The sequence below is a fragment of the Monocercomonoides exilis genome (genome assembly GCF_001643675.1).
Source record: "Monocercomonoides exilis strain PA203 chromosome Unknown scaffold27-1312184, whole genome shotgun sequence".
Classification (NCBI taxonomy): Eukaryota; Preaxostyla; order Oxymonadida; family Polymastigidae; genus Monocercomonoides; species Monocercomonoides exilis.
Genome location: NW_027150572.1, coordinates 1,240,313 through 1,265,764, shown reverse-complemented (window position 1 = coordinate 1,265,764; position 25,452 = coordinate 1,240,313). Strand labels below are relative to the sequence as shown.

General features: G+C 37.6%; 9 protein-coding genes across 9 annotated transcripts; 3 read left to right on the top strand and 6 right to left on the bottom strand.

The window, feature by feature from the left end:
• Positions 1–555: 555 nt before the first annotated feature.
• On the bottom strand, positions 556–4,391 carry MONOS_14992 (uncharacterized protein; the record flags this gene model as incomplete). Its single annotated transcript, XM_067867838.1, has 4 exons — positions 556–1,096; positions 1,658–3,818; positions 3,894–4,124; positions 4,226–4,391. 4 exons carry the CDS (start codon positions 4,389–4,391, stop codon positions 556–558), a joined length of 3,099 nt encoding a protein of 1,032 aa, XP_067726101.1.
• Positions 4,392–5,434: 1,043 nt separating this feature from the next.
• On the bottom strand, positions 5,435–6,332 carry MONOS_14991 (uncharacterized protein; the record flags this gene model as incomplete). The annotated part of the gene is made up of 2 exons (XM_067867837.1): positions 5,435–5,669; positions 6,154–6,332. The coding sequence occupies 2 exons, from the start codon at positions 6,330–6,332 to the stop codon at positions 5,435–5,437; spliced, it is 414 nt and encodes a 137-aa protein (XP_067726100.1).
• An 84-nt stretch (positions 6,333–6,416) lies between these two features.
• Positions 6,417–7,376, bottom strand: MONOS_14990 (uncharacterized protein; the record flags this gene model as incomplete). Its single annotated transcript, XM_067867836.1, has 2 exons — positions 6,417–7,011; positions 7,264–7,376. 2 exons carry the CDS (start codon positions 7,374–7,376, stop codon positions 6,417–6,419), a joined length of 708 nt encoding a protein of 235 aa, XP_067726099.1.
• Positions 7,377–8,144: 768 nt separating this feature from the next.
• On the bottom strand, positions 8,145–8,717 carry MONOS_14989 (uncharacterized protein; the record flags this gene model as incomplete). The annotated part of the gene is made up of 1 exon (XM_067867834.1): positions 8,145–8,717. One exon carries the CDS (start codon positions 8,715–8,717, stop codon positions 8,145–8,147), a length of 573 nt encoding a protein of 190 aa, XP_067726098.1.
• Positions 8,718–10,110: 1,393 nt separating this feature from the next.
• On the top strand, positions 10,111–11,915 carry MONOS_14988 (uncharacterized protein; the record flags this gene model as incomplete). The annotated part of the gene is made up of 4 exons (XM_067867833.1): positions 10,111–10,526; positions 10,612–10,690; positions 10,807–11,172; positions 11,287–11,915. 4 exons carry the CDS (start codon positions 10,111–10,113, stop codon positions 11,839–11,841), a joined length of 1,416 nt encoding a protein of 471 aa, XP_067726097.1. The 3' UTR covers positions 11,842–11,915.
• Positions 11,916–13,398: 1,483 nt separating this feature from the next.
• Positions 13,399–14,025, top strand: MONOS_14987c1 (uncharacterized protein; the record flags this gene model as incomplete). Its single annotated transcript, XM_067867831.1, has 3 exons — positions 13,399–13,552; positions 13,632–13,875; positions 13,983–14,025. The coding sequence occupies 3 exons, from the start codon at positions 13,399–13,401 to the stop codon at positions 14,023–14,025; spliced, it is 441 nt and encodes a 146-aa protein (XP_067726096.1).
• A 3,767-nt stretch (positions 14,026–17,792) lies between these two features.
• Positions 17,793–19,600, top strand: MONOS_13833 (uncharacterized protein; the record flags this gene model as incomplete). The annotated part of the gene is made up of 3 exons (XM_067866572.1): positions 17,793–17,944; positions 18,070–18,718; positions 19,238–19,600. The coding sequence occupies 3 exons, from the start codon at positions 17,793–17,795 to the stop codon at positions 19,598–19,600; spliced, it is 1,164 nt and encodes a 387-aa protein (XP_067726095.1).
• A 4,102-nt stretch (positions 19,601–23,702) lies between these two features.
• MONOS_13834 (uncharacterized protein) lies at positions 23,703–24,564 on the bottom strand (the record flags this gene model as incomplete). The annotated part of the gene is made up of 3 exons (XM_067866573.1): positions 23,703–23,984; positions 24,125–24,346; positions 24,400–24,564. The coding sequence occupies 3 exons, from the start codon at positions 24,562–24,564 to the stop codon at positions 23,703–23,705; spliced, it is 669 nt and encodes a 222-aa protein (XP_067726094.1).
• A 387-nt stretch (positions 24,565–24,951) lies between these two features.
• On the bottom strand, positions 24,952–25,323 carry MONOS_13835 (uncharacterized protein; the record flags this gene model as incomplete). Its single annotated transcript, XM_067866574.1, has 1 exon — positions 24,952–25,323. The coding sequence occupies one exon, from the start codon at positions 25,321–25,323 to the stop codon at positions 24,952–24,954; it is 372 nt and encodes a 123-aa protein (XP_067726093.1).
• Positions 25,324–25,452: the final 129 nt, after the last annotated feature.

Genomic DNA, 25,452 nt, shown 5'->3' with positions numbered 1-25,452 from the left:
ACTAAATATCAACAATTTTGAACAATGAAAAATATAAGAAGAAATAGCACTATTTCAACAAATACGTGGTATCAAAGACAATTCCAAACAAAAAAGAATACTTATATAAAAAGTTCAAAAACTAACTTGTCTATTTTCCCTCTGTTTTCCATCCACTCTCCCCTTTCTGATATTTCTCTCACTTTGACTCAAAAAGATCAAATCCAACAAAGAAAAAAGACAGACACAATGATAAAACAACATTTCACACTCTCGTCAACTCTCCCTTCCAAAAACCTTACCCAAAGATCAATGAATTCCCTCACAACTCTCTCTATTAATGAATCTCAATATATACAAAAATAATAGGGACAATAACCAATTAAATAATAGGGACATTATAGGGACAAAAAGCACAAGAAAACAATCGGATTCTAACTGTTGAGCACCTGGGAGGCTGTTCGTCGTATCCAGGTCCGGATATTGCAGCCAGAAGGCTGTAGTATCTTATACGAACAGTCATGTCCAGCACCCTTCCGATAGAGTGCCAGCTAAGCATACACAACAACTAGTTTCTTAATAGGGGACACCAAAAGAACAATTTTGAGATTCACAAATAGAAGAAGAGTCAAGAAGAAGCTCAAATCTCCTTGAAAGAAGATCTTGAGAAGATTGAGAAAGAAGAGAAGAGTTTGATGATGTGATATCAGAGTGAAATGACTTTCTTGATCTTTGGACTTTTTCTTTCATTGTCGAAGATTCGAGGGCAACCAGAGAGCGTTGAGGAAGATATCCAACAGCTGAAGCACAGACAAATGAGCCCTTGCGCTCAAAATACAAGTAATCTTTCATGTGTGGAACTGACAATGATGGCCATGAAATTTGCTGAGATGGTACGTACTCTTCAAAGAACCTCTCATGCTCAAACTTATTGACAGATGTTGAAGATGGTGAAGAGTTTGATGATGATGTTGAGAAAATGTTTGATCGAGAAGTTGAAGAAGCTGATGTTGAAGTGTTCATATTGTTTTCGAAGAAGTTGATCAAGTCATGAAGTGTGGTGATGTGTTCTGTCGAAAGATTGTTGTCGATTGCATTCACTAGCGCACCAAATTCACTATCACATATATTTTTTCCATGATGCTCAGCGAAGAAGTTGAGTTGAGTATTTTTCTTTTTAAGAAGTTTTGATTGTTTTGAAAGGATGAAGTGAAGAAGGAAGCGATTTCGGTTATGAGGACCCGAATCGCAGAAGAACTTAAAAGTGTGAGTGTCTGAGAAGAAGTGCCTTTTGATCACAGATTCCAGACACTCAATAACAAATCTGTGATCATTTGAAAGGCAGTCAGAGAAGAAGTTGAAAGTTCTTTTTATTTGTTGATTATTTATTTTTTGAAGAGAGATGATTGTGAATTGAGAAACCTGTTGATAATTGAAGAATTCTTGTTGAAGTTGGTTCTTTCTGATGGGGAGTTTCCATTTTTCTTTGAAGTCGAAGACGAAGGCTGCTTCTCCCTCTTTCAGATTGTCGACAGTTGATTGATAATGTTTTCGTTGCATTTCTGCAACAAGACGATGTTGACGAAGAAGTTTGAGTGTGTGAAACTCGGCAGAAGAAAGTCCATTTTTGTTTTGAGAAGATTTAAGTTTGTTCTCGAGATAGTCCAACTTCTCACACATGCCGCAGAGATCCGTTCGTCTTTTCGCTTTGGAGAAATTGGTGGTGAGTTTGTAGAAATGGGAAAGAGAAACTGTGATATTCGTTTCTTCTGAAAACTCTTTCCATAATTTAGTCTTGGGCTTGAAGATTAATCTCTTTTCATTGGGAGAAAAGATGCCCGTTTTCTTTCTTCTTTCCTTTAAGGCTTCCAATCCATAACTTGTTGAAATTGAAGAAGAGAGTGGAGGAATGGAAGTTGCACAATGAGGTGGTGTGACAGACGACGACAACGACGACGAAGAAGAAGAAAGAGATGATGATGATGAGGATGAGGATGGTGATGAGGATGGTGAAGGTGATGTTGATGATAACGATGAAGACGATCTGTTATTTGAAGTGTTTATATTCGATGCTTTTGAAGAAGAAAAAGCACCACCAAATTGAAGCGTTGAAAATGTCGGTTTTGTTTTTTCTTTTGTGTAGAATGTTAGGCAAGGAGTAAAACCCTGGGCATATAGATTATTCCAGGACTTTATCCAATTGTCACTATCAAAATCATTGACATCAGCATCGTTGCAAATTCTCCAACAACTGCAAATATCACTCTTTTTTTTCACAACAGCAATGAAGTGGCCATTGCTCTGATCCAAGCGTTTGTAGATTATTTGTCCAGCAAGATGATAGATTACTATTTCTTTGTTTTTTGATTGAAGCGGAGTTTCTTTTTCGTTTATAAACCCTTTGATAAATGTGCGCTTGTTGGCACGATCAGTTTCAATCATAAGTATTCTTGAAGGTGCAGAGCTTGTTGTGCCAGTGCATTCATGACAGAGGGCTAGAACCTCTGGAAATGCAACCATTTCCTCCCATCTCGCAGCACAGCATTTCTCTTTGCAATCGTTGCAATAGACAGCATTTTTTCCGTTCAATATCTCAGTTGAAAAGATAGAAGATAGACCTTTTTGAGGAGAGGATGAATTTATGATAACATTGCAACAAGATTCATTAAAATGATTTGAAACTTTTTGACATTTTTGACATTTGAAATGAGTGATGAGCACTGGATTGAAGGTGTCCTTTTTAATTATCTTGTCATTTTGCAGAAGTTGATGAAGATTTTCAAATGACTCTATCACATTCTGTTGTTGCCTGCTTCCGTATTCGCAAAATGTCTCCCATTTGTTGATCAGCGATGGGGACCATGAACGCACTGCCATTCCATCTTTTGCCAATTGTTGACAAACACTCAATACTCGAGAAGATAAATTGTTTTTTAATGAAATGGTTTCAATAATTGATTGTTTTTGTGAAGTGATTGAAGATATGCATTGAAGGAGAGAGGCAAGATAGCAAGTGTTTCCAAGGTTTTTTAATCCTTTCTGAGTTTTTGATGAGGCGATTGCAGTGGCTTTGATGCTTGAAGAGGTCGATGGAGAGAAAGAACAATTTGAAGGATGAAGATCCATTGTGTTATTATTTGAAATGATATTCGAATGACTTTCATGATTTGAATTATCACTTTCATTTGAATGCGTTTTTTGTGGAGACAGAGAAGTGTTGCTGTCTTTTGCAAATGAAGACAGAAAATCTCGATATGCCTGTGGAGGAATAAGTGTTGGAGAAGTGACATAATTAAGCAATTGATCACTAACCCATACATCATTGTTGCTGAAGGAAGAAGTGTTTGTTGTTTCTTTTTGTTGCTTTTTGGATGAAGAGGAAGAGGAAGAGGAAGAGGAAGAGGAAGATGAGGAAGATAAAATGGAAGTTTTTTGTTTGAAAAGTTTATAAATTGGAATAGGTGATGGAGAAGAATGACGATGATGAAGTGCATTTCTTTGTTTGATTTTTGTTGAACTTCTTTCAGCTCTAAGTGGTGTGCTAATTGGATCACTAACCACGTGAGATGAAGAAGATTTTGATGAAGAGGATTTATTTTCTGACATGGAATTTGATTTTTTATTTTGTTGATGAGATTTTTTTGATGGAGAATATTGTTCATTGCTTGAATTATTTTTTTCTGTAATAATTATATCATCCCATGCAGATTCATCTATGAACTGCGCGTATTCAGGAACCCTTTTTGGTTTTTTCTTGGCTGATTGCAATGACGTTGATGCTTCTGTGGAATGGGCCAACATCCAATTGTTGCCCTTTTCCCAATCTTGTTCATTAAGACCTAAACAAAATAAAAAAATAATGAATAAATATTAAAGAAGAAAAAAAAGAAATTATTGTAAAATTTTATACAAACCACTTTTGCATGATGGTGGGTGAGGCAATTGTGCTGGAATTAAAAATCCTTGGTTTCTTGTGAGAGTTTGTTTGGCGTAATTATATTTTCCTTCTGTGATATCAAATCCATAGTCCAGAAGCTCAGATAATGATGCGTTGCGCGTCAGTGCTTGTAGGATCATCGTTTGCGTGTGCAATTGTGCATGCTTGTACACAACTGAGAGATCTTTCAGAAGTATTTCGTAATATTCTAAGTTTTCATAATAACAAAAAAATAAGTTAAATTAATAAATAAATATTATTAAATATTAATATAAGTTATTCACAATCAAAAAATTTTGAAGTCTATACCATTCAAGGATTTCAGTAAATCATTAATCACAGAAGACGATTGCCTATAATTGTAAAACAAATAGGCAAGCAAAGAATCAACGTCATCTCCACCGATGCGTTGTATTTCTTTCCATAAAATGCTGCATCGAGATGATAATGTTGAATTTGGATTGGAAAATGACATCAAAAAGAATCGAAGATATTTGTTATGGTTAATTTAATCAAAAGAATGAGAAAAGATGAATCAGAAAAGATATAGTTTCTATTTTCTTTGAAATAATTAAAGCAAAAATTGAAAAATACAGAACAATAATAATTTCATTTATCTATTTAAGCAAAAATTTTCATGTTGTTTTTTGCAAAAGTTGAAAAAACAAGTTCATAATGGTCAATTGTTGATCCGCATATGCAGTTTCTATCATCCTCTTTTTTGACTCACATTGGAATCTTTATAAGATAAATAAGCATATATGATATCAATATTTGGGTGATAGATTCTGCACCATGAGATCAAATACTTCCCAGAATAAAAGTTATCTTTTGTTATCTTTTTATTTAGATTATTATTTTTATTTGTGCGATAAGATTTTGTTTGAATATTTTGGGAATTCATTAATAAAAGAAAATATTAGCACATTAACATGATTGAGTGAGCGTTTTATTTTTTGTTTTTTGTTTGTTATTGCATATTCATTTATCAGATATTTCCTGTTCCTTATTTGTGTTGACACTCTTCCTTTAAAATTGAATATTTCATTTGTTCAATTGTGATAAAGAAATGCTGTTAAAACAAGAAGGCTTTGACTCTTTATTGAATTTTTTTGATATTTTTAAACTTGAATATGAATGAAAACAAAGAAACTTGTAATTATTTTATTTTCATATTCACACACTGTCAACGATGAAGAATTAATAAATGAAAGTGTTTGAGTTCAATAATGAAGAGTTGAAACAAACATTTATTTCTTTATGATGAAACAATTAACAAAGATATGATATTATTTCTGCTGGCATAAAGAAGTGAAAAAAATCAAACAAGAATTAGAATGGAGCTACGAGTAACTCTGAAGAATGTTTCATGATCAATCTTGGAAAATTGTTACCAAGATAAAGCCACAATCTGACTTTTTCTATTCTTTTGCCAAGACATATTTCTCCTTCTCTTTCTGCTCTGCTCGCAAACACCTGCGGAGACCCTGGCAGCGCGGGCAGCTTTGCAAAGGCAAACTAGCTCACTTTCATCAGCTTCAGCGGTAATGCATGCGAAGAATACAGACCTGCAAACTGGCAGGGCTTCTTGAAGGAGAGGCATTCGTGTGCCTGCTGAAGGAAGGGATATGTTCCTGTCAGCTCTTTCATCATCTCCTCCAGAAGCTCCTCTGACGCTGCCCGGAACAGACTCAGTTGCTCTGCGGGGCCTTCTTTCAGACGGGTCAAGAAAGAAAGTTGAGACAGTTGTGATCTGCGTGTTGTTTGAAGTGTAGGTAATGAAAGAAGAATGTGATGAAGAAAAAGATAAAGAAGCAGAAATAGAAGAAATAGCTCCATTTCTGTTTGCACCGAGCGGAGACTGAAACAGAAATATCGACAAAAGGGAAGAAACCCCATGCATTCCGAAAATCTGATAGCCGAGCTGTTTTTTAATGAAACTCTCAAAAATATCTTCTGGTATGGCTCCCTAAAACCGTCATCCCATTCTCTGTCTTCCTTTCTTTCGCTAGAATCCTCCTCATCCCTCGTTCCAAATCATCTCCTTCCAAATCCTACAGCTTTTCCAACCCCTTAACTACTCTTTCTTCGGAGGCATTTATCTTTCATGTACTCTTCCTCCTTCATTTGGATCTTGTATCCCCATATAAGGCAGACGAAATGCACTGCGTTGCTTATTCATAACTCCAATTCGCACAAGCCTTTGAATTCACTGAATCCCTTGTGATTGCATAGACCCGAGAAGCACAATTCCCTGCTGAAAATACAATGAATCTGAAACTGAACCAGAACCAGAAGAAGAGCTTGATGACGTATTCAACAAAGGAGGAAGAGAAACATTCACTCCGCTCACTTCTTCTGCATCAGTCATCCTTCTTCCTCCAACACTGCGACTTCTTCGAGTCTCCTTCAGCATGATCAGGTTTCTTTTGTTCTCTCTAAATGTTTCTTTCATGGCCTACGTCGTTGGAGTGAGGTTGTACATCCCAAACGCCTCTCTTTATCTCTCATATTGTTCTTCTCTTTCCTTCTCCTTCTGCAAAATCCTGATCTTTTGCTCCTCTTTTGCCTGCGCTGCTATCTTCTGCTCCTGCTTCGTGACCTCATTAAGCAGAATGCTGCTGATCGTTTTTCGCAATTGCAGCGTCAATGCAGCAGTTGCCGAAAGGGGATCAACAGACCGCCTCGCCAGCACCAACAGAAACGACTTCTCTTCGTCTCTCGCTTTTTCCAGGACATGGTGGAACTGCTCAAGTCGAGAGGCTGTCTGAATGCCCCTTGATTTCGTCATGCGCTCAATGACGCTCACTCTCGGTGGCTGCTTGCGGATGCTTGGTTGATGCGGGGCAATTGCAAGTGAGGAGGAAGATGAAGACTGAGAAGGTACAGGATACGAAGAAGAAGGAAGTCCTTTGATTTTTCCCAGTTGAGAGTGCTGCGTGGATAGTGAGGCGATAATGGAATGATCATCAAAGCTGCCTGAGTTAAAGTTGGATGCAACAACAGAAGATGAAGAAGAAGAAGCGCCATTCACAGAAGAAGAACAATATGTTGGAGGGAAAAGATGATTGGAAAAGATCTGATTAACTTCTGAACTTGCACAAACACCATTAATGGAAAAAGACGATGAAGAATTCTGATTTTCAATTGAAGAATTCTAGATGGAGGAAGTGAAAATTGCATCTCTGATGTGGAATTGAAGTGAAGTGTCAACGAATTGTGCAGCTATTGGTGCATGCAGCTCCACAATACACACACATTTCCCTCCTTCTGCAACCTCTCCTCTGATCGGCTGAATCGTCTCAATCTGCGACTTGATCAGCGGATGGCTCTCTTACTAGTCAAACAGGATGCCTCTCTTCTCTCTTCTCTCATTCGCCCTCTTCTGCGGCGCTAGATGTAGTTTCATGCGCAGACACACCAGACACACCAGCCTCTTCTCCATGATCCAACCCTCCATACTCATAAAGTCAATTCGCTCATGCTGCTATAAATATTACAGAGCAGAAAGAGGAAAATGAGGAGCCTAGAATTGTTGTCGTTTTTTCATGTTCAAGCGGCTCAACGTCTTTCTTTGCGATAAAGTCGTCGCTTGTCAACAGCGCTTGCAGCACTGGCTCCATGTGCCTACGATGCTTTCTATTTCATTGCTTCTTCCTCTTCACCTGAGCCTCCTCCAACTGCGCATATATTCATCCCATTCATTGCGCTGTATGTAATTCCCAGCTTGATCGGAATCCTAACCAAATGACCTATTTTCGTCAGCGAATGGAAGCTCCAGAATATCATTTGCTTCCCAAAAGCCGGTGCAATCCCTCTCATGGCAGGGCACTCAAACAGAGTGAAATCAGTTGCCTACGCATTCAGACGCTCCACTTCAGTCAGGTTGAGTCAGCAGTCAACGTTTGTCCCTCCTTCATTCTGAAGCACGATTGACTGAATCTGCACATTCACCTCGCAGATTAGCACGTGTTCCAAAAAATGCATCGCAGTCGTCTGTGCTCCTCGCCCGATCTCAAACACAGCATGAGCATCAATTAGACTTAGAGTCTGGTACGCGATCTTCAAAACGTCGTGCTTCCCAGCGGAGCAGCACCCAAATAGAACGGCAAATGCAGCAGATTCTGCAGCAAGCTTGTGCCAGCCTCTGTGTGGAGCAGTCCATCGTTGCGGTTGTGAGCCTCTTCTGCTTGTGCAAACTCGTGGGCAAACGCGTGGTTCAGCTGGCTCAGAGAAAGATCATTTCTCGCAATTGCCTTCTCCGTGTTGTGACTGTGCACATCACAACAGTTGCAGAGGGAAGGATCCCCAGGCCAATCACCACATGCAATGCAGTTGCGTTGCTTTTCGACTGCATTCGTTGCATCTCGTTTGTTTCTTGCTCTTCTTCTCGTCTCTGCGGCATCATTGAGGATGTTGGAGAAGAACGAACTGACTGCAACTGTCCGTGTATGTCTCCATCAGAAGTGAATTTCTCTGAACATCCACCTCTTTTCTCTTTGTCTGTTTCAATCGCACACAGAACAACACACGTGCGTAATGTGTAAATCACAGGGATGAAGAGCACCTTTATTCTTTTGTGCGATCTTTTTGAAAGGGATCCGCCTTGTGGTTGGTTAGACAGAACAGGTGGAGCGGCAGAAGGATAAGAAGAAGAGGATGATCGAAAGGAAGAAGAAGAAGAAGAAGAAGAAGAAGATGATGATGATGATGATGATGATGATGATGATGATATAGAAGAAGAAGATTTATCTTCAATATGATCATAATAATAATATTTATTATTTTGATTTAATTCCATTTTTTCTATTAAAAGCTGAGCCACTGTTGTCATTTGGTTATGAGAAGAAGAAGAGGAAGAAGAGGAAGAAGAGAAATAGGAAAAAGAATTATAATATTTCATTTAAAGAAGCAAGAAAAAGAAACGAAAAGAAGCCAACTATCATTCTCGAAGTTATTAGTTGCTTTCAATTTCACACTCTTTTTGTTAGACTTGTTGATTAACGTTTCTCAAATGAAGATGGGATTAAGCTGCCATTGAAAAACATATCGTCTCAGCTTCCGTTAGTTGTGGAATTACCATCGAATAAACAGAACGTGTTGAAATTTGCCCCGCTCATCCAAGTGAAAGCATCAGTGCAACAAGGTCAGGTGCCTTTGTTAGTAGAAAAATTTGTCAACTTATTGTTTATAAATTGGCAATCATTTATTGAAAACTAAGTTGGCTTATCATTTGGAGTCCAACGAAATGTGAGTGATCTAGTTGAATCTCCGTCTTAATCTGTAAAGCGCTTGTAGTTCGAAAACAAAAAATTTCAGTTTGACGTCATATCATACGCATTTGAATACCACCAGTTCCACTCCAATCTGATATTGAACAACCATCCACTCTGTTATCTGAGAATGTGCAAATTGAATTAAATAGTGGATAAGGAGAATCGTCTCCTCGTCCATGAGCAGTGGGATATCTTGTAAAATTACAATTTGAAGTTACACCGAAACAATTTTACTGAACTACTTACAATAAGTTTTTCCACTTGTGCATCAACATCTTGAAAGGCAAGCATTTAGCGTTTGGGAAATAAGAGTTAAATATATTTGATTTTTTTTGTTTCTCAAAATTTTTCCATCATTTTCCTTTTACAATAGTTTCTACAAGTATCAGTTTGTACGCGAAAAAAACAGTTAAATGAATATTGCGACATACCTTAATTGCTTAATTCAAAATTGCCTAACCATATCTATTTTTCAAATTTGAGTTTTGTAAGAAAAAAAAAATAAGTTATCGAGGTTTTAAAGATATTTTTTTAATGGGTAACCATAATAAAAATCATAATAATGAGTATGTTTATGACTAGAAATGATAAGCGCACAAAATTACATAGCAGCCTCCGGCAAAGCAGCATTCGGGCAGACGTTTACAAATTGTCCAAATTCTTTGAAAACATGACTACAGAACATGCTGACCGTGTTGCACGCGACTTTTTTATAAATGATGCAATTGGCCGAGTAATCTTGGATCGCTTCAATAAAAATACAGGAAGTTTGTTTATTTATATAACATATATAGCAATATTTCTTATTAAAATTTTATTTTAAATTGTTTAATTGTACAAAAAGATTCAAACGAACTGAATGTAAAACAACAACAAAATTCACATTCTTCAAGTTTCGAATCAGCAATTAAATTTTCTATGCCCACCCCTGTATCTGTGTCTGCTCCTGTGTCTGTGTCTGCTCCTATTTCAATTTCATCGTCTGCTTCTTCTTCTGCATCAATTACGGTTTCAGCTCCAATAACCGTATCATCTCCAATAACAATATCACAGCCGTTCTTCGCATCAACACAATTTTCTTCCACAAATCACTTCTCTTCTTCAGTTCCATTGCCTGCATCTGCTTCTGTTTCTATTTCAACTCCAATATCAGTTTCTGCTCCAATTACCGTGTCGAACGATTTCCCATCTGCACCTCAGACCATTGTTACAAATCCAATCTCTGTTTTTTCTCCCGTTTCAACACCTTCATTCAAAAGGAATGAAAAAGAAAATGAATCAGAAACTATTTCAATTAATGAAAAAACATTAAACCAAACGTTCTTTTCTTGGAAGTGTGATTTTTCTTTGGTTTTTTCTTATTTCTGATTTTCGATAATTGAATTGTTTTTAACGTTTTTTCCTTATTTTTCAAATTAGAAATGATTTATCATGTGAAGACATTGAAGAAGATGAACAGGAATCAATTATGGAAGAGAAATCACTTGATGAAAAAGAAGTATGAAATAAAGTTTTTTTTCATTAAAAATTTTCAATGTTTTTGAATCGTATTTTCATAATACAAAAAAACTTCCATTTTAATAGACATTTTCGAATTGCAGTATGATACAACAGGTTGTGATGGATCACATTCAAAGATGCGAGGACGAAAAAATTCTATCTTCATCAATATCTGCGTCCATCAGCAGTAAGAATTCGCGTTCGTTCATTTCTGCCTCTTCCTCCAGCGGTCGGCAGTTGCCTAATTTTCAAAAGTCATGTGCATTAGCTAGTGTTTGCCAATGCCTTGCTTCTCTTGGTGTCAAATGTGTTTCGTACAAAAAGGAACGATATAGTTTACAGTTTGGTATGCTGTTTGACGCACTGCGAGCGAATGAAGTCACAGAAAAAGAATGGAACGAGAAAAAGCTGAACAATTTCATTTCCAAGTACTGTGGAAGCCCAACAGAGGAAAAAGTTATTCAGGATGTGATTGACGCAGTATTATTGCACACTGTTTATAGTGATGATCTTTTTTCTATTCGTCAATTTGATCCTCATCTATCAACTTTCTATCAATGTGAATCTTGCAAACATTTGCGAATTAAAAATCAGAAAGCATCATCATTTATCACCATTAATGGTTCCACACTCGAAAATGGATTAAAGTTGGTTCTGACTTCTTCATTTACAAGTCACACTCAATTGTGCGTGGATGAATATTGTCGTTGTCCTTCATTCATTCACAGATGGCTTCAAATAGAAAAATTTCCTGAATTCTTGTGCATCTTTCACAGCAATCCACAACCCAAAACACTGTCTATTCCTTCATTGTTCTTGACATTTAAAGGTATTGGATCAACACAAAATTCAATTGAAATTGAAAACACAAACATTTTACCATCTTCATTTTCGCACGTTGATAAGCCTTCATTTAATTACAAATTAATCGGATATATTCTTCATTCCACAGAAATCCACGAAAAAGGTCACTTCATTTCTGTAGTTCTGGAAAATGAGAATGCAAAATTGGATGATTTTCAATTTCTTGAATGTGATGATAGCAAAATACATCGAATCAATGCTGAAAATTGGAGTTCATATTGGCAAGCAATGCGTGATGAAGGATGGAATGCAACACTTGGATTTTTCAAAAGACTTTATTTTTAACATCTTTGTTCAGTTTTTGGTTTTCTCAGATCACATTTGAAAAAATATCTATTTTTCATAGAATATTTATAAAAATAACAATTACTACACTCATTTTTTTAATCATATCACAAAAAAGTTTCATCGAATAAATTAAACAAAAATGTGAAAATGTACTCACTAGCAAAATAAATATTTAAAAGTGTGTTTTACATTGCATTTATTAATTTCACAATAACATAAAAATTTTTTTTGTTTGAACAAAAAACCCCAAAGCTAAATTCAACAAAAAATAATGTATCAACTCATGATCATAGAACAGATTCCAACACCTGCTTTTTTTGCTACTAATAGTTTATTTACATAATAGTCAATCGTTCCGAACAAAAAAATTTGCGTCTTAGAATCTGCATCTTTGGATCAAAAATGTTACCATAATAAAAGTGAAAATTTCGGAAAACTTGAATGCATTCATTTTGAATTTGTTGATTGCTGCCTTATCATCACAGCTAAAAGAAGCACAAGGAAATGATAGTCATTTTCGGAAGCAGCAAAGAAAAGAGGCAGTCATGCAGATAATTTATCAATATCAACCGAATAAAAGAAAGATAGTTCACACTTTAAGAAATGCGTCAAGCATGATTCTTCTTTTTCTTTTTTTTTTTCTTTTTCTTTTTCTTTTTCTTTTTCTTCTTCTTCCTATTCCTCACTTTCACCTCATTCACAAACCACATCAACAATTTTTTCAATTTCTTTCAAAGTCCCTTCTCGTTTTACTTATTCAAAAGCTTCAACATCTTCTTTTTTTCTTCTGCAAATACATATATCTTCTCTTGATATTTATTAAACCACATAGAAGTTCAGTTATTGTCCCAGCCTATTTTCACCACAGACAGCGATGCGCTTGTTGAAGCACTGCCCGTTCAGCAGTGGCAATCTCTTTCAATTGTTACACCTTTTATAATGCTGAAGAAGCTGAAATTTCAACACATGCCACTCACCTACAGAATATAATTGGAGCAGAACATTTTCATTCGAAGACAAGAACAACTGAAGAAAGTGAGAAAATAGAATTTTTGTTGGAGGAGAAGGAAAAAAAAAGCGCTTTGATCATATGAAGACAGATACTGAGTGCCTTTGCGAGATGGAAGAAGACAAAAACTACGAAGAAGTGATGATTAAGCGGCTGATTATTCGGAAGATGAAACAGCTGTAGAAGAAGAAGAAGATGTTGGAAAAACAAGATGAGAAGAAAAAGAACGATATCAAAAAGAAAAAAGGATGAGAATAAAATGTCAAGCCTATGTCGATCGGGTCGATTGGATAGAATAAGATTTACAAGATGACGAAGAAACTCAAATTGTGCTGAAGATTAAAGAAGAGCAAATGAAGAAGATGGCTTTTACACCATTTATTTTAAAGGTTTTTTCATTTTTCATTTTTCATTTTTCATTTTTCATTTTTCATTTTTCATTTTTCATTTTTCATTTTTCATTTTTCATTTTTTATTTTTTATTTTTCATTTTTTGATATTTGGCAAAAGCGAAGACTCATTTTGGAATAAAGTGTTTGTTAAAGATGGACAATCCGAATCCCGTAACAGGACATATACGCTCACCTCAATCCTTTCCAAAGTTGCTGATAAAACCTTTTGATAGATTTTCTTCTTTGTCTGATTTGAACAATAATTCATCAACATCAAAATCGTGGTTTAGAATCTCCTTTTCTTCTGGTTTCCTCTTCACAACAGAGAACCACAGATTAATTTGGGTTCCATTTTATTTGTTGCCTCTTTTTCTTGAACGAGCTAGGGAACAGCTATGAAGAGGAAGGGAGAGAGCTGGAACATGTCGCAGTGAAGAGCACATATACTGTTGAGAATTCATGTGGAGGTGCTGGGGAGCTAACTGTCGACTTCCTTGAGCAAGGAGATGAAGAGCAAGTTGGCGTTTGGGCAGATGATGAAGCTGCCAGCGGAGGGAACATTCGGGATGGCGAGGTTGTTGTTGATGATCTTGCAGTGTTTGATAACCTCACCTCTGACTGTTGTGGAAAGTTCGTGCAGCTGGATTGCTCAAGGAATAAATCAACGAGATATGCCATTCGAAGACATTTTCAGGTGAACAAGAACATAGCAAAATGGTATCTTATTTTGACGATAGGTCTCTTTCATCTATTGAGTGTTTTTCAAATGCCGTTGAATAGCGATGCGGAGCACAGTTGTATTCAAAAGGGATGAGGGAGTCCCCCTTTAAACAATGGTGCAGTTGGCGAGATACACTGAAGAATTTCTGCAGTTTTTAATCGATCAAGTAACTACCGAGCTGGTCGAGCGATATGGAAGTGAAGATGGAGTTTATTATGCTGCAGGAGCTTTCAGATTGATTTGGTTTTAAGGAAAAAGAAGGAAAAATCTATCATTTTCTATGGAGAGATCTGTCGTAATAGTTATTCAATGAAGCTCCTGGGAGATATAGCCGAATGCAAACATGGCTGAAACAGCATTTGAAGCGGAGAGCCGATGTGCTAAAGATTAACGCCTGGATTCCTGAAAGTTCGAAGAGCAGACTGAAAGGGGCAGATTTCCCATGTGAGCAAAATATCCAATCGGGATGAGGTGAGTGTGCTAGTTGGCTTGAGAAAAGATGGAGGAGGACGCAGCAAGGGATCCGTCGAGGAGGGAGAAGACGGAAGAGTTGACAGATGCGAAGGAGGAATAGAAGGAAAAGTTGCAGCTGATGAGAAGCGAAATAGCTATGAATAGATGGTAAAATTAATGGAGAGCAGACTCCCCAAGACGGACTTGACTAGGATGCCAGCAAGGGAAGTTGGGATATGGAAGGAGGCGGAGGAGCAGATTCAGAAGGTGTTTCCGATAGAGCAGCAGATGTATAGAACAGCTGTGGAGATGGAGGAGCAGGGGGCAAGTGGGGAGCGTCTTCTTTGATTAATGAATAATCGGGTAGTACGATCGAAGGTGATGATTGAGAAGAGGTTGAAGAAGAGGCATAGGCAGGGATGGGAGTAATCGAGGCAGTAGAAACGGGAGTTTGGAGAGAGAGAAAGAAAGAGAAAGAGAAAGAGAGAGGATTAGTTGAAGTCGAGTGAAAAGAGGGATTCGTTATTTAGGATGGGATGTTTAAGCTATGCAGAAATGAGTGTATCCGGAATTAGAGACGAGGGAGCAACACTCAAAATACATGCTCACTTCTTCATCCTCCGCCTTAGCTTATTCAATTGTTGTTTAAAGTTTCTGAATGGAAAATATTGTGATCGACGAAAGGCCAGTGGCGGAGTGGGAAGATGACTGGATGAATGACAAAATGTGGAAGAAAGCAGAAAGGAGCAGGGGAAATGAAGAGGATGAAAAAGAAGAAGAAAGAAGAAAAATAAAGAAGAGGAAGAGGAGAAGGATAAGCAGAAGAAATAAATGGAATAGTCTGACTGAGAATTTTTAATTAATGAGTGGAGAATAGTATGTTTTGTGTTGCTGTTTTTGTTGTTGAAGAAAATGTTGCTTGATGAGCAAAGAAGAAATCGGAGTTTCAGTATTGTTGTTTGATGCCACAAGAATTCTATTTAAAACAATTGATGAATTTCAAAAAAAGAAGGGTTTATTCTTGAAATATCAGAATTTAAAGAAGAATATTCGTTTGAAATTGAGAAATCGCCAAATGGACAAGAAGAGAAAGGAGTAGATGACGAACAGGAAGAGACAATGAGGGGTGGAGGAAAGCGGATAGTCAGAGAGAGAAGAGCGCTGAGAGCTGGAAATATTTGGTTATTTGTGTATATATGATTAAATTGGAGAAACACTCTGGAGATGATGGGAGTCAAATGAAAAAGAAGTTGAAGAGAAGGAAGAGGTTTATATTAAAGAAGAAGATCTTAGCCTATTCGGATATATATGTTAAAAAGAAGGATTAAAATGAAGATATGAAGTGCCAGACGAGAAAGAAGAAGAAGCAAAGGAAGATTCCGAAGCAGAGAAGATGAAGAAGATAAGGAATAGGAAGATGAAAGGAGTGGATATTCTGTGAAGAGGATAAAGACAGATGAACAGCAGCAACAGCTGCAGCACCAGAAGAAGAAGAAGAAGGTAAATACATCAAAGAAGAAATTACCGATAGGTCATTGAGGGAAATTTGTCAGACTACAAAGGCTTGGAATTAAACTGGAGTTGTTTATGAGTACTCACGAACGAAAGAGAAGATGAGGGAGGTGTTGAAGGAGATGCTTCTGAGAAGGACATACGCAGAGAACGCTCATTTTCTTGGAGGCAATACAGCTCTCTCTTGCTTATTGAGTATGATTGAAGGATGAGAGTGAATTATGAGGTTTCTGGACTTTTTATGCTTTCAGTTGCTGCTGATTATACACAAATCTCTTTTTGTTTATCTCTGTTCTCTTGTAATAGTGCTTTCCAGCTTCGTTCGGGTTGAGGATTGTCGCAGAAGGCGGATTTAGTGTGGCTGCTTGAATTAAAAAGGAGCAGTTGCAATTAGATGATCTGTATTGATCGCTGGAAAGTTGGCTGGTTCTGCATTGGATGCTACATGATTTATTGAGATGTGCGAATTATTAGAAAGAGAGATATTTCATTCTGGAAATTCGAGAAGAGGAGAGGAGATGATTGAGGAAGATGACGTGGAGAAGGAAAAAGAAGATGAAGAAAACAAAGATAAAGTTTCATGAGAAAAATAAAAATAAGGAAAGAAGGAAAGAAGAAGACAAATTTTTCATTCATCTTCATCACTTTCTTCTTTATCCTCTGCTTTATTATCCTCTTTTTCATTTGCCATATCGCCACTTATGGTTCAATGGTCTTCTCCTTCCTCCTCCTTCTCTCCCTCCCTGCTAACATTTTCTGTTTATTCCAATGCATCTCCTTTATCCAAAACATCTTCAATAAGCATTCTACATGTAATTTGTTCTCATATACTGTTCTTATATCTCTTCCCTCATTCCACTTTAATCCCTATTGTTATTTTTCAGTTAATTGTGCTTGAGTAATTTGTGTCATCATAATTGCAGAGTCAATCACGATTAACACCTTTTTCTCAACATTCCTTTGATGCTTCTTCTTCTTCTTCTTCTTCTTCTTCTTCTTCTTCTTCTTCTTCCTCCTCTTTCTCCTCTTTCTCCTCCTCCTCCTCCTCCTCCTCTTCTTCTTCTTCTTCTTCTTCTTCTTCTTCTTCTTCTTCTTCTTTTTCTTCTTCTTCTACCTTTTCCTCATCTTCTTTTATCTCATTATCATCATCTTCTTTTTCTTCTTTTTCTTCTTCTTCTTCTTCTTCTTCTTCCTCTTTCTCCTCTTTCTCCTCTTTCTCCTCTTCTTCTTCTTCTTCTTCTTCTTCTTCTTCTTCTTCTTCTTCTTCTTCCTATTCTTTTTCTTCTTCTTCTACCTTTTCCTCATCTTCTTTTATCTCATTATCATCATCTTCTTTTTCTTCTTCTTCTTCTTCTTCTTCTTCCTCTTTCTCCTCTTTCTCCTCTTTCTCCTCTTCTTCTTCTTCTTCTTCTTCTTCTTCTTCTTCTTCTTCTTCTTCCTATTCTTTTTCTTCTTCTTCTACCTTTTCCTCATCTTCTTTTATCTCATTATCATCATCTTCTTTTTCTTCTTCTTCAAACATATTTCTTCAATTATATTGCAGGAGCAGACCATCCACCTTCGGATGCATAAAAGCTGGTTTTTCAAAAGATTGATACACCCACTATCAATTAGTCATTTCCTTTTCTTCCTCTCGACAGCAACGTCATCGCTGTCAATGCGAACAGGAGAATTATTTGATGTTCATCTGAACTGCTTTCCTCTTCTGCAGCGGAGCATCCCGCTTCACGTTGGCACTTCGTACGGCTTCCGCGCTCCGGCTGTGCTGAACAGCGTGAATGATATGATTGGGCATCGCACGAGAAATGGCAGTGGCTGGGAGAAGTAGCTGTTAGGCACATTTCGTTCATCAGCTCGCTTTATGACATTTCCAAGAAGCGAAGAGAGAGAAGTTCAAGTTCAAATGGAAGAGGCAAAGAAGGTGGATTTCAGAAGCAAATTGAGTGCAGAGGAGAGGAAAGGAAGACAGCAGGAAGAGCCAAAGGCGAAGACGAAGACGAAACAGAAAGACGAGTTTTGCACATCGCAAATTGACTCTTTCGACACAATCCAAGAACAGGCAGCAATAGAAAGGAGGAGGAGGGACAAAGAAAGGGAAAGACAAATGAACGTCATCAGAAATTTTGCTTATTCGATAGTGCACTCTCATCTGCTCGTCCGAATACTCAAAATTCCACAGCCTCCTCAACATTTGCTACTTCTTCTTTTTCTCCATTGACGTGCACTGAGTTGTTTGTCACTTCTGTTGTTGTGGGAAATCCACCAAAGCCATTCACTCCATCATCTCCCACCGCGGACTCCTCTTTGCAAACACAGAAGTCCCATTACACATCGAACATATTACCTTCTTCCTCTCCTTCATCTATTTCTTCCTTGTCGCAACCTATCCTTTGTGTGATTCTTAGGAAGATCAGATTGGATAATGCAGGTGTGTTTGCAAGCAGCAGCGTGTCAGCGACGAGGGATGTATTCGAGCCACAGAGTATCCTTCTGAACAATGCAGCGTATGTGGCTAGCCAGGGGATTCGGGTGGGTGAGGAGAAGGAGGGGAAGGAAGGGAAGGGAGAGAAGAAGGATGAGAAGAGGAGTGCAAATGAGTTTGTGAGTGATAAAGATGAAAAGGGATCGTTGTGTCTGACAGATAAATGCATAGATAATGAGAAAGATGAAGAAGAAGAGGAAGAAGAAGAGGAAGAAGAAGATGGATTTGACAAAGACATTAGAAAGGCTCAGAAAGAAAGAGGAGCAAAAGAAAAGATGAAAACAACAAAAGAGAAGAATAAGCCTGTATCGATTCTGACCACGCTTTGCTCAGATTTTCTGCCTGATATCAAAAATTGAAGAAGGATTCAGCAGCAAATTATCGAAACGCCATTCACTTTCTCAGCATTTTCATTTTCCGACTCATCTCCTTCATTTCTTTCTCTTCTTCTTATTTCCCACTTCTTCTTCTTCTTTCACCTCCTTTTCATCATCTTCTCCTCCTTATTTTCTTCTGCCTCTTCTCGCTCCTCAAGAACTACCGGATCAATCGCTGCTGGTCTCAGAACTGCATCCTCCATCCTCAACCCCACCTTCTCCATTGCCTTCTCCTCAGCTTCTTCCTTGCATAAGATTGTGCAATCCCTTGCCCAATCACGTCGTCGTCTATCTTCGTTATAAAAAGAATCGATTGCAGTAATAAAAACTCTATCAACGCCATCGCAGTCGGAAGCAGCTAGGGGATAAACAGATTATAACTTCAAAGAACTCATTCACATTCACTGCAGAACAGATATTTGCTCTCCAATTTCGTTCACATCGAAGCAGGAAACGAAAGAATCTGCTCCACATGCAAAACAGAAAGCATTTCCAAAGCGTCACATCGCAGGGATGCGCAACAACCCTTCTCAGCATATTGTAAATTACCACATCATATACCCGTGGCGACAGCAGCAGCAGGGACAGTGGCATGCGACTAAAATTCACCTCAGCCGCCTTTCGATATCGTCAATTACTGCTGCTAACGTATGTGTTGCTGACAAGACCGACTCACACGAAGGGTCAATCGCGCGCACTAATGATGAAGATGAAGATGGCTTATCATCTCCTGTCACCTTTTTCTCTTCGCTTCTTCGCCTCCTGAATGGCGAAGCAGATCTCCACGCTGATCCACTTGAAGAAAGATAAAGAATGAAGAATGAAGATGAATGAATAGAAGAAGCAGAAGAACGTCTATCAAGGTTCGAGGATAACTTGGAATTTTTTTGTTCAAAGCGAAGATTCTAAAGGAGACAAGTGAAAATGTTCCCAAAATCTGATGAATCGGAACATTTTGAGATAAAATTGAGAAAGAGGATGCTTCTGTAAGCTCAAAAATTGAAGGATCTTCCTGTTTCTTATTCTTCCACATCATTTCCATTGACGTATCTGTTTGTAACTTGCAATAGAATGAATAGCTTAAAATATTTCTATCATTTTTATTTGCAAAATATGCTTTTTCTTCCTTCTCCTTCTCTTTCTCCTTCTCACTCTCCTCCTCTTCTTCTTCTTCTCATTCTCCTCCTTCCAATTCATTTTTTTCTTCCTCTTCCTCCTCTTCTTCTTCTTCTTCGTTCTTCATTCACCTTTTCAATAATACTGAACTGGCTGATATTTACGAAAGGAAAGCGTTCGCCTGCGGAAGTTTGCTGATTTCTGTGTTCCAAGATGGCGCTGCTCATGGAACAGCTGGACTTGTTAAAGGAGTCGAGGGAAAGGGGGTTTATGAGAGAAGTGAGGTGGAATATACAGAGGTTGTGAAAGATGAGACTGGAAACGAAGGTGTGGTAGAGGAAGAAGGAGCTGGTAGAAAGGAGAAGATAACAAAGAAAATGAAATAAGCGAATTTGCAGGAAATGCTCAATAAGTTCTTTTTTTGCGTGAGAGGCGAACAGAAGTGTGATGAAAGATTAACGAGGAAAATATTGGAGATAAAAGAAGACAACATGAGTTGCATTTTCAAATGGTGGATTTAGATGAAGGAGAGCAGAAACGGATGAAAGATGGACGGTGAATGGAGAAGAAAGTTAGAGCATCATTTCATAAGAAGAATAAGGAAAGAAATGTCAAGTTAGAGCTGCTGTGTTTATCGATTGTTGTTTCGCTTCTATTTCGTTCATAGTTTTATAATGTCGTTGAACGGCGCAGCTATGACAGTAACTTGATAAAGTTACTGCAAAATAAATAAAAAATTCATTGAATTTATTTTCGAAAAATCAAATTATGCAAATATATAGACATCCATTTTGTTCTACAAATATAGATTTTCTTTATAAGTTTTGTTTTTACAATTATGATATGACAATTTTCCTTTTTGAAGTTTCATTTATTTGTTTTTTGTTTGTTTTTATAAAACTTGATCAATAAATCCTTTTTCACCAAAAATAAAAAAAAAGTGTGGATTTTTGTTTAAGAAAATTAAACAAATAAATGTTTTATCAATACATGCTAAATACTCATGAAAAATCAATTCTTGTTATCAGAATAAAAAAAAACTCTTTGATCAATAACTACCACTATAAATTTAATTATTTAAATTTTTGATCTTTTTTTATGATGTCAAAAAAAATCACCCACATCGTCACTTTCAGAAACTATTTCTTCAATGAGCAATTCTTTACACTTCGCTTGTTAAATTTTGTGAGAATAACTGAGATCTTTCCCTTGCTGTGCTAAAGGAAGTGAATTGAATTGAGCCATGTTAAGACATCAAAAAACGTCCATTCGAGTAATATCTTCCAACGATTGACTCAGATGTTCAATTTACTTCTTGATGTTTTTTTTTTTTGAGCAGAAGGGATCTTCAGTCGAGCTTTTTTCATTCCAAACACATTTTCAATAGGATTTAATTCGCAACTATTTGGTGCAGTATATAAGACACCGTAGTTCTTTGAAGTGATCAAATTAATCACTGCCTCTGTCTTATGCAGCCCCACGTTATCCATTACAAATAAGAATGATTCTTTTCCATGTGATTGAAGTTTCTTCATTTATGACAATAAAAACACTCGAATGCATTGATCATTAACACTTCCTTCCACAAATGTTACATTCTCAATTCCAGATAGCTCACTTACAGCTGTAATTGCTGTGACTGTTTCTATTTTCGCTTTTTCTCTGTACTGAATACATCGTTTTCCAACAGGAGAGAAACCTTCTGTTCTCAGTTCCAAAGTGTTAAATCCAGTCTCATCAATAAAAACGAACGTTCTTCCTTCCATTTGATGATGCATGTATTTTCTGACATATTCTTTTCTTTATTTTGATGTTTTTTCGTCAGTTCTCTCATTTTAATATGTTCGCAACCTTTTCACAGAGAAAACAGGGCATCCATGCTCCATTATTTTGTCTGATTTTATATGCATACAAATTGTTGCAACAGAAGGCTTTGATTTGCACAAACCACCAACTGAATCTGCTAATTTTTTTGGAAATATCTGAAGGATTCCGCAGGATTATTTCAGCCATTTTTTTTGACACCTCTTTTATGATCTTTTCGTAAACTTTTCCTCCTCGTGGCCAAGGCGGTTTTTCTTCTTTATCGATCACGCAAGCAGTTAATATTCTTATATTGCATTTCTTTGAAATATCTTCCAGAGCTTTTCCATTTCTATTGTATTTCTTTAACACTTCTCTAACGTTAACAACAAGTTTTTCATATTGATTTCTATTTTTCTTTTCTTTGTTGATTACGATCTTCTATTTCTGGCTTCCTCGCTTCTTTTTTTTGTGTAATAGTCTCGCATTGCAGCAACTGCAACTCTTCAGCTTGTTCGGCATCAAAAATATGTTTGTCAACAGGAGGAATTTCTTTTGTTTTTTCCTCAATGATTTTCTCCAACTCTTCAAATGCCCTTATCAATTTTGAATTTATCTTGTTGGATGAATGATGAAAAAGAAGATTCTTCGACCAATTCTTGAAATTTTTGAACGCTTTTCTTCGTTTTTGCAAATTCTAAATTCATTTGTTCTTAATGTTTTTCCCATTTTTTTAATTTATCTTAAAAATCAAATATGATTTTGAAAGATTTCCTCCCCACGTCACCCTTCAGTTTCCCATAGAAGTTAAATGGAGGAGAAACCCCCCCAATCCCCCCCCCTTCCCTTATAAGAAACAGGTTTCATATTTAAATACAATAGACCAATAGATCAATAAAAACTAATATACATAAAAAACTCTTTTGAGTTTAAATTGTCGGAATTCTTATTTTTTTAAAGAAATCAAAATATAAAAATATTATTGATTTTTTTATTTTTTATAATTTTAAATAATCGTTTCAATATTTATGCTTAAATTCAAGCTTTTTGCAAAAAGAAAAACTTGATCAACAATAATTTCATTTCAAATAAAAGAAAATATTTCAGAATTCAAACCTCTTGTTTCGCGTCAAATTGAACATCTCGTTCAACATTTATTTCGATCCATATTTTCGAAATTTTAATATTTTTGTTTTTTCTTCTTAATTCTGGATTCTTAACATTCAAGAAAATATTTCCCTCTTTCTGATTGAAAATAAAATATGCCTTAAAAAAGAAAGCGAATAAATAAATAAATAACAAAATGTATTTTTAGAAAAAGTTATAATTTATTTTTTTATTTGCATCTGAAAAATTATTCTTGAACATTCTTAGGCGAGTTAATAAGGCCAAAATATTAACCAGTTACACACCAATTTGTTATTGAACAACTTTCCACTATATTTTCTGAGAATGACCAATCAGAATTTGTTAGCGGAAACATGATGCAATTCGCTCCTCCATGCTCTTCTGAAGTGTTTGAATCCGAAGCAATACGATCTCCATGTTGTCTGCGCCACACTGTTCCTTGCGGCACCTTGGATCCTCACTGGTACTTAACATTGTCTCATGCTCTGTTTCCACCATATTTCGCTTTCGTCTGCTACCAGTTTTGCCTCGCTGCCATGTATCCTCCTGGTGGCAGAGATGCTCCAGTCCTTCTTAGCCCTTCTCCTGGAATCAGGTCCTCCTTTGCGTCCTTCCACACAACTCGATGAGTCTCCATCTCTTTTAACAATTGACTTCACACTTGATACCACCAGGCTGGAAGAAACAGAACCACTCTCGCTCTTTCCGTCTGGGCTTTTCTCAGACAAAGCATTATGAGAGGCACAGGGGGATGTGCAAAGATGACTCCTTCTCTCCAGTCTGCGGCCAGACCGTCCGTGCACCAAGGGCTTACTGGCCAATCCCATATCTGTCTTTTCTTGTTTATTATGTTTGCGAAAGTATCTCACATGGGACGGCTTCCAGCGCTGCTTCTGTTTCGCGAGGATTTTGATGTCGAATCTCGAAGTCTTGTGTGATTGCGAGTCTTGACAGCGAGTTTGCAATCGCGTTCTTTTCTCCCAGAATGTGAGTTGCCTTCACTGCCAGAGCCATCGATTGACATACCGATCGAATCAATCTCAGCAGAGAAATTAGGTTCGGTCCTGTTCATCACCTGTTGATATTGAAAACTACTGAGGCATTGTCCGAACGGAGGAGCAGGTTGTGGATTTTGTTGCGCTCCAGGCTAGAAGAAAAATTGTTGAGTGCAAGGAGAACAGCCAAAAGCTCTCTGGAATTAGATGTTTGTTCCTGAATGTTGGGCTGAGAAGTTTGTGGAAATGTTGGACGTTCCCCGCAATATTCAAGGTTGCTCCCACTGCAAACGGAGATGTGTCCGTTGTAAGAACAGCCTCCGGGCTGGCAAAGTCCACCAGCTTCCTGCTGAAACTCGTATTCAGTCTCTGTAACCATAGCTCCAGTTGCCTCTTCAATCCATTGTTGAGGCGCACCTCCACATTCCAACCCGATTTTCTCACGCCTTTGTTGAGAACCGCATAAAATCGGTTCATGAACAAGCTTGCGTCTCTGAACACGAAGCGCGTGGCCCTATGAAGGATGCTAAACCCCACACCTTTTCAGTCCAGTTGCGCTTCACCCACTTCATCCATTTCCCACATTGTTGCCTCAGCTCCCTGCGTCGTTGATCCTCTCGTCTCACTGTCATCTGTTCGCTGTCCCATCGCCATCCAAGGCAATCGAAGTGTCTTTTTGGTTGAAGTTCGCTTTTCTCCATATTTACCAACAAGCCTAGCTGCACCAACCATTCTTCAATCTCCTTCGTTGCTGCTCTTTGATAATTCCCGTCCTGATGAAGAAGAAGAATATCGTCAAAATAAGTTACACATCTCACACTCCACAGTTTCCTAGCCTGCATCATTACTTTGCGCATCACTTTAATAAAGACGCTGGGTGCGTCCTTGTATCCAAACGGCATTCACCTGAAACCGAAGAAATCTCCTTTGAACTGGAAAGCCAAGAAAGGTGAAAACTCTCTGTGTACTGGCATGAGGAAATACTCCTGAGAAAGGTCAAATGAAGTCGCACAGTCTTTCTTATGCAGCAGTTTCTCCACGGTTCGATGATCGTCCATCTTGAAGTGCATGTACTTCAAATCAGTGTTCAAATGTCTGCAGTCTTGAATTTGAATGAATTTACTGTTCTTTTTCGGAATAAAGAAAATGTTGTTTAGGCAATAAACCTGGTCTGCGTTCAGCAAGTTCAGCACTTCTATCCTCGACCACTCTTGGATCCACTCCGCACTCGCTTGTTCTTCTTTCTTCCCTCCGATAAACCTTCTGTATCGTCCATTCTCCTTCTTTATGAGTTCCCTTACGCTTTTTCCTTTCCAAATCGGTCGAATGAGCTCCGTAATCACTTCTTCCACTACAATCTTCTCCCACTCTCGAGCGAAGACCTGGGTACGGCCTCCAACTTTCTCTGAAAAAAACGGGTCTTTGGAGGGATGAAAGGTCTTTTGGAGTTAATAGCTCTCGAGGCACGCGCGCTCTGCCTGCTAGCTGCATACGTAGAGTGTGTTATTGCTTCTCGTTTCTTTTGCATCAATGGTGCAATCCTCTCAAGTTGTTCCCTGCTGAGTAATGGGTCTTCTTTCTCTTTCAGTAATAACTTAGCTGCGGCAAAACCAAATTTTG